This window comes from Nematolebias whitei, chromosome 8, assembly GCF_014905685.2.
Source record: "Nematolebias whitei isolate Nwh7 chromosome 8, NemWhi1, whole genome shotgun sequence".
Taxonomy (NCBI): Eukaryota; Metazoa; Chordata; class Actinopteri; order Cyprinodontiformes; family Rivulidae; genus Nematolebias; species Nematolebias whitei.
This window is the reverse complement of record NC_056505.1, coordinates 17847522-17855943: the sequence shown is the minus strand read 5'-3', so window position 1 is coordinate 17855943 and position 8422 is coordinate 17847522. Positions and strand designations below refer to the sequence as shown.

The 8422-nt window shown below is 37.9% G+C and overlaps 1 protein-coding gene across 1 annotated transcript in view; it reads left to right on the top strand.

Annotated features, from left to right (window-relative positions):
- The window catches only part of LOC119413055 (solute carrier family 28 member 3-like), a 22766-nt gene extending 14603 nt beyond the window's left edge, over positions 1 to 8163 (top strand). The window contains 5 exon segments of the mRNA XM_037680068.1: positions 422 to 530; positions 697 to 726; positions 2059 to 2125; positions 2127 to 2267; positions 8065 to 8163. Of these exon segments, the coding sequence (XP_037535996.1) occupies positions 422 to 530; positions 697 to 726; positions 2059 to 2125; positions 2127 to 2267; positions 8065 to 8163 (446 nt within the window).
- The last annotated feature ends 259 nt before the right edge of the window (positions 8164 to 8422 follow it).

Sequence of the window (8422 nt, the reverse complement as noted above, 5' to 3'; positions counted from 1 at the left end):
TATATATATATATATATATATATATATATATATATATATATATATATATATTGGATTTGGTACCTGGATGATTGAGCATGACCTTTGTTACTCATTTTTGAATTCAGCTTTTTTTAGCACTAGGTGGTGCTGCTCACACCAAAGTACAGTTGTGAATAAATGATGGTGACTGTTTGTTCTAACAATTTGTCAACAGGTAACACAAACCTTTTCCTTCATTAAGACAATTATTTAATGACATGTAATGTTTTACAGCCTGAAATGTTGGCAACTTTTTAAGACAATGCAGAAAGAACCATTTTTTTCATTACAATGTACATACCTAAAACAACTTGTGTTAACATAAACAGTTTTGTTTGCCTTATTTCGCACAAAATGATCACATGGTACTAAGTTTATTTAATTACTTGTTGGTTTGTAGGTATGTTGTACATTCCTGATTGCCCAACTTTTCTGAGCACAGAGTTCAACAACACCAACACAAGCAGCAGCAAACAGCTGCTGGACTGCTGCACACAGCTTTACAACAGGTGTGTGTGCTGTTTTATTGTTTGGAACAACATTCTTATTTAATTTGCTCACTTTTTTCTGACTTCTCTGGACAGAACTGGGAAATGTTTTTGGAGTCAATGATGCTGGTGCTGGTGCGAGAATGTGAGGCTTCACAGTGAGGATGTGCGTGTGTTTAAATTTCAGTGTGACGATGCACGAGCCGTGGAACGTGACGGTACGAGGAGGATTCACGGAGAACAGTTTGCAAGGCTGCTGCACACTTTCACCCCAAACACAGTTCAACTGCAGCCTGGTGCTTTAAATCACTTCAAAACATCATCTGTGCTGGTGTGTAAAATACGTGTCACGTAGTTTAAAGTGTTTGTTCTGCAAATGAGGATTTTGTATTAAACACAGTGTTGTCAAATAGTAGACATGTTTATTTTTATATGTGTGAAAGAGCTAAACTTCATTTATGTAAAATTAACTGAGTAAAAGCAATTTTTTAATTGGCTGTTTTAGATTAGCTGTGGTGGCCATCTTGAATTGAGTAGACTTTTGAAGTTAATCAGTTGTATCCAACAAATTTAAGTCAGGTCCTCTGGACGGTTTCTTTTTTTATTGTTGTTTTACGTTTCGTCCTTAATCCAAAGGACTTCATCAGTCCGAACAAACTCAGTCCCATAAGTGGCTTACTCACATAGTGGGCCAACCAGTTTTATGGTTATAAGATGGTTTCTGGACTCCGCTCTCTCCCACATCGACTCCTCTGAGGCAGCCATAGCCAAAGTGTTTCAAACATCAAAGTTCATGCTCAATACTCCAGGTAAAAAAACTCCAACAAACTTAAGTCAAGTCCTCTGGATGGAGACGAGGACTCCAGAAACCATCTTATCACCATCAAACTGGTTGGCCCACTATAAGAGTAAGTCACTTATGGGACTGGGTTTGCTGTGGCTCCTCGGACTGATGAAGTCCTTTGGATGAAGGATGAAATGTTTCAACAACAACAACAAAAAAAAGTGCAGAGGACCTGACTTAACTTTGTTGGATGTTTTTACCTGGATTATTGAGCATGAACTTTGAAGTTCACCAGTTGTAGATTAACATGCAGTGATTACTTTCTGTTAGTTTATTTAAAATCTGTCTAACGCCTCACGACAAATTTGAGTATTGTACTATTAGTGCTTAGTGTATTCTTAGTTTAGCACATTTCTTAGTTCATATCTTAGATCTTGTTACTGTTTTTCTTTACAATTTATACTTTTGTTGGATGTAACTGGGATCCTGTGTACACAATTTCATTCCACCACATGTACCACATGAGGTGCAAATGACAATAAAGAAACCTTGACCTTGACGACATATTTTGCTTACAGACAAACAAGCACAAACACATGCACAAAGACAAATATTCATCTTTTTTTTTTTTATTACATATCCTTCATATAGGATAAGTCAAGTTAAACAAAAATAAACGAATTTCTATTGTTTTTGTTTTGTTGCTCAATATTTCAGTATCCCACAAGGCCAGTGGATGTCACTGTTCACTTTTGGTTCAGCACAATGTGAAGGCAGGATTCTTCAGCACCTCCAAAGCCCAGTCAGACCAGCTAATTTGACTGGCAGATTGAGTTTTACAGGAACGCAGCTCATTACCTCTGACCACTGTAAACAATTCAGTCTGCTCGTGGAACAAAGAGGAGTGCATGAAGCTCGCCGTCATAGAAACAGCAAATGACAGTGTCTTCATTAAGAAACAGCACAAGCAAAAGGTCAGATGGCTCCTTTCTCGGTGGGCAGGAGGTGTGCTCACATGTGTGAATTTCACACACCCACGGAGAGGGAGCATTAAAACCAGCCATCAGAGACTGACACAAGACATTTTTAATCTCTGTGTCTTCCGTAAAGAAAAAAAATCATGTTTACATTTAAAAAACAACAACAAACACCTGAACTCTGAATATGAAGGTAGATGAACCAATCGTGATGTGCTAAAGAAATTGGCATGAAACATTCAGTTTATATTCAGGTGACAACTGAAAAGCAGTGATTTTATCACTGATACATTTATAGCACATTTTTATACTGAGGCTTTATTTTTTTTACACTCAAATGACCAAATTAAAATAAGACATCAGGCTCAGCTGAATGTTGCCCTAGAAAGATGTGACTACACTTGGACATTTAGTGTTTGCAGATGTTTTCTTTTAGAAAACCAGAATAATAATTCTCTTATATTTCACTTTGAAACTTAAAATATAAAACAAAACAAAAAAAACATGTTGCTTCAGTACTACGTAGTTTAAAAGATTATAAAAATGCAAGTTCATTACTAACATTTTTTTCATTATAGCTGTGCACAATAGTTTTACATTTTCAAATTTAAAACAAATGTTTAAAGACGTTCTCAGTAAATTTCATATACTGTAATTGTCGCTGTATAAGTCACAGGTTTTTTTGCATAAATTAGCATGCCTGCGACTTATACAGCCAAGTGACATATTTATGTTTATTTTTCCATATTTCAGAATCAGGATAAGCTTTATTATCATTGCAACCAAGTACAGTGAGATTATATTTTGTACAGTCGTCCAAAAGATGGGCGGAGTGTACATGGCTGCAGCTCCTAGGAGAGAGGTCCCTTATTCTTTAGATAGATAGAAAGTGGCAAAGACCATGAGGATAGGATAGTGGTATTTAAAAAAAAAGAACTCTTCGCACCTTGTCCTTGTCAGGACACAATTTCCATCCATCCATTATCTTTATCTGCTTCTTCCATTTTTGGGTCACGGGGGTCGCTGGTGCCCATGTCCAGCAATCACTGTGCGAGGGGCGGGGGACACCCTGGACAGGTCTCCAGTCCATCACAGAGACACATAGAGACAAATGAGACAAACAACCATTCACGTTTTCACTCACACCTATGGACAATTTAGAGTTACCAATCAGCCTAACATGCATGTTTTTGGTCCATGGGAGAAAACCGGAGTACCCGGAGAAAACCCACACATGCACGGAGAGAACATGCAATCTCCACCCAGAAAGACCCCCGGACAGGGATTTGAACCGGCATCCTTCTCGCTGAGAGGCAGCAGCTCTACCATTTGCGCCACGGTGACTGCCCGACAATACAACAATCATCTCCTAATACATTGGATCATGTTTTTACACCTCGTTAAAGCAAATATGAAATGTTTTTATGTTCTTACCAAGTAAAAAAAATTTTCAAAAGGATTTACATGGACATATGTTCATTCGATTACTTGGCATTTGTGTATAACGAGGCCATAAAGATTTTTTTTCCAGATCAGCCAGAGGTGAGAGGTTCTCATTAAATCCTGTTGAAGAAGTTGCATTCAGGTGTTCTCCTCCTTGTTTGCTTTTTGTTCTCAGAAACAATGCAACTGCTCTCTCTCTCAATTAAAAACACATATCTGTGACAGTTTCTGGGAAAAACCTCTGCTGAGAGATTGTTTTATGACTAAATGTGTTTAGCCGTCCGTGCCCTTCATCCCATGTGCTTTCACTCCTGCTGAGAGAGCTTGTGCAAACACGCAGCAGTGCACAGACACACACACAAGCACAAGTGTGTGCTTTTGAACAAACAAATAATTGTTTTTAAGTGTTAATCTTGTTAAATTCTTGTTAAAGTTCTCCCGTGCACACTCCCGCGGCCACCATTTGGCAGCCAATCGATTTTTGGCACAACTTCGGCCCACATATCCGGGTGGTCAGTGGTGACGCATAATAGATGTGACTTTCACGGCGGTGCGACGTGTACGGCAGCAAGTATGGTAGTCTACATTTTACAGTGTAGTTTTACTAAACAATAAATGATCAATATACAAACAGCTAGTCAGAAAACGAAAGAAACCTTCCCCAAAATAAAAAAAAAGAAAACGTTTTGGGAAAATTGAATTTTTTTTTTCATTTAAAAATAGGATGATCAAAATCTACACCCAAAATAATGTTTTTAATTTAAAACTGAGGCTGAGTACCTGTTCACAGCAACATCTCCAGAGGATTGTGTGTTTAAATCACCTTCACTAACCAACCACACCATACATAAACCCAAACAGTTAAGACTGACAGGACAGTCTCCAGACATCTTGAAATGTAACACTATTTAACAATGCACGTCATGTTATTGCCAAAGCTTCAGGGTTTTTAATAATCTGTGTTAGCATATGAATGCACCAATGTATTGTTTTTACTTCAGGGATCATGTTTTATGATTCCATACAGAATAACATCAGCATAATTATCCAAAATTTATCAGTATACAGCTGATCAAAATTTGGCTTCATGTGTCCTCTAATTTACTGATATTGCTTTTATTTTTGTTCTGTACAAACAGATATAAGGTGGTATTAGTAGAGACTTGGTTAAACACAAAATGAACTCATCTGACGTTCTGAGCACTTTAAAAGTGCTCATTGTAAATCACGATGACCGATCAAAAAATGATGAAGTAATAAAGAAAATCTGCACAATATCTATCTCATATTAATGAGTCCTTAAATTAAACATTTGTGGTTCGTTCTTGACAGATTCACTCATATTTCCACTTAAATGACTTTGCTGATATTCTACACTTGTTCTAAACTGACATATTTATTTACCTGCACAGACTACAACCAGCCTAATGTTCAATATGTAATTAAGGCTTTCACAGGGTTTTTCTTTGTTCTTCTTCTTTTTGAGCAATGGGCCGAGTGCTTTGTTCACACTGAGTGCACACCTGCATTTTAGGACTGCATAACAGCATATCTAGAAAACTATGGAGTAAACTCTTTCAAAATTGCACCATTTTATGGTTCAGGAAAACATGTGTCTTTATATGTGGACATTCATTTTTTAGAGAAATGCTTATCATAGAAAACTGAAAGTTTGTTTGTAGCATAATTGGGACCTTCTGATCCCAAGTTGCAAGGACAAATATAAAACACAACAAATAAACCTACTGTTCTCATATGAGGACATTTAAAGAAAAAAAAACAAACACTTCATGTACCATGACAAAGTCTAGTTATTTAACTTGTTAGGTCTCCACCTTGGAGAAAGAAAAAATGCACACTATACAAAAGCTCGGGTCTCAGGAGGTTAATAGTTCCTTTTTAAATAAGTTGCAATTCATATACTGTATTTTTTGGACTATAAGGCACTTAAAATCCTTAAATTTTCTCAAAAATTGACAATGAGCCTTATAATCAGGTGTGCCGTATGTATTCATTCTGGTTGCGTTTACTGACCTCGAACCGATTTTATGTGGTTATTGTGAATGAGTTGAATAAAGTTTGACTTATCTGACTGTTTTGTTTCGCTTAATGTGCCTTATAGTTTGAAAAATATGGTATATTAAGAACCTTGAAATTCAAAGTTCATATTATAAAGATAACCAAGGTGTAAGTTAAACTCTCAAGAATAAAAAAAAACAATGTAGGTGTTTGTACACTAGGTGAATAAATATATTAAGGGCAAAATTAAACATTAGTTGTTGTTTTTGTTTAATACATGCAAAGTGATTTAAAGCCTATCAGTTCCCAGTCCATCACAGTGATACATCAGGCATGCACAGACTCACTCCTGAGGTCAAATTAGAAATACAAAATGACTCTAACATCCACGTTTCAGACTGTAAGAGAGAACTATCCGGAGAAAACCCAAACGAGCAGAGAGAGCATGCAAACTCCACATGTAAAGACTCGCACAACCTGAGATCTTTATGCTTCAACTGTTCTCTGTTTAAGGTAGGAAAATACACATCCCTTTCTAGGGTTGCACTGTGGACACCAGGATGAACAGAAAGAGTGAGGGAGGTGCAAACATAATGAAAATGTAAAAAAAGGAAGAAAAACAGAAGCAGTGAACAAGTAATAAGAGGTTGAGGACAGTAGATATTGCATTGACATGTAGCACCTCTTCAGTAGAAGTAGAAGAGGGAAAAAAGAGGATGAATAATGGAAACATTTTCCTCCATCAGCACTTCAAGGAGCAGAAAAGAAGGAGGTTGGAAGGGAGGATGGAGTGCAGAATGACTGATTGAAAACTGAAGTTTAGACAGACAGACTTGTGAAGCTACTAACATCTCTGTTACTCTCGCCCCTAATCACTGTTCCTACTGATATTAACTGCAGCTTTAATTGCTCATTGACTCATAATTACGTGGACGTGTCTCTGCACAGAATGAGAAATTAAACAGGAGAATCCCTGACAAATGTGTGCAGACAAAGAGATGATTTGTTAGCCTAATTGTGTCTAATGGTTAAGGGGCATGTTTCTCATCAGAGTATTATGCACAATATAAGTGATCATGTTTGTCAGATTAGCATAATTTACACAGAAGCACACAGGTTACAGTATACAACAAGTCAGTTTAAATGGTAATTATAGCTCACCTGAGGAAATGAACAACTAAATATCATGTCATTTTTATTATTTGTTTAATAAAGATTACACAAATGTAACCATTTTCAGAAAAATATTGATTTAGACAGAAAAATGAGAACAATGGTCATTAAGTTATATTTCACTGACTCTGTATTGGCTCTACATCCTTACCTTAAAATCTTGTTTATCAAGGATTTCTCCATCAATGACAAATTACTATTAAAAGCCAGAAAAATAATTACTGGTTCACTGTTGTCTTTTAAGTGAATGTCCAATAGCTGGTGGATCTTACCAAGACACTTTCACTGGAGGATTCAGCTTTGCAGACACAAGGAGAGATGGTTCCATAGTAGCGAGCCATGGAGTCAGGACTGAAGGACACAAGGAATTACACAGGTTAGCTATAATCAAATGATCAAGCTTTCAGGGCTGAACTCATTTTACCAAGGGTGTCACAATGTTCCAGCATCGAGGGAATGATTCAAAGGTCCTTATAAGCACCAAGACTAGTCACCAGGATCCGGACCAGCTGGAGGCAATCTTGGCTCTGCCCTGCCACTCAGGGACTGCAACAATGGTGTTAGACTAGAGAAACACTGAAATACCACAAAGATAAATAAATCCAACCATTACATTTTTTGTACTGTTTTGATTTGATCTAGTTAAAAATCTAGGAATATTTTATTTTTTATCAAGATTTTTAGATTGAGTTGTGCTAGATATTTATCTAGACTGGTCCTGGGGTTTTTGATCTGCTCAGAGACGGGATTATAATGAAATTATGACCCGGTTCTGACTGGGTTAAATGGGCCAGCAACTCTTAAAAGAGTCTCCCAGGGATTCAATATCCGTCAAGGAATAGAGTTTATTTTTGCTTGCTACATCACGTAGAAAGGCTTTTGAAGCACCGGCTCATATTTCCTTACAGGTCAAACCACGTAAGATCCGTTGAGATCACACTTAGTCACGCCCCTTCATACACGTGACAGGTTGAGTTCCCCTTCTACGAAGGGGGAGGCTAGAGGCCTATAAATCAGTAATGGCACGGGACATCAGTCCTTCTGGTTTGTGATCGCGTCACAGACCGGACTGACCAGCGCTGTAAACTGTAACCTTTTCCTGCCTTGATTTTAATACAATTGGTAAAACTGAATTCACGCTTCCTTGATTTATTGTTAGTGTGAGTTGTCGCTTCTGAGGGAGGTTCGAGCCGGGGGAGCGACGTGGGTTGGAGGCGGGTTTCCGGGTCTGGTGGCCTGCAGCCAGCTCACGTCGTAACAGCTTGGTGCCGAAACCCGGGATCGAACCAGGGACCTTTAGATGGCTCACGTCATACAGTTGTTTGATATAGAGAATGCATGTTTTCTGTGAATGTGTAGGTTTTCTCCAGGTGCTGCCGTTTCCTCCCACACTCTAAAAACATGCATGTTAGGTTAAGATTCGACTGCATTTAGAAGTGAGGCTGAGCACGAGTGGTTGTCTCTGTGATGGACCAGAAACCTGAGTGCACCACACCTTACACCTCCACCCTCCCTTT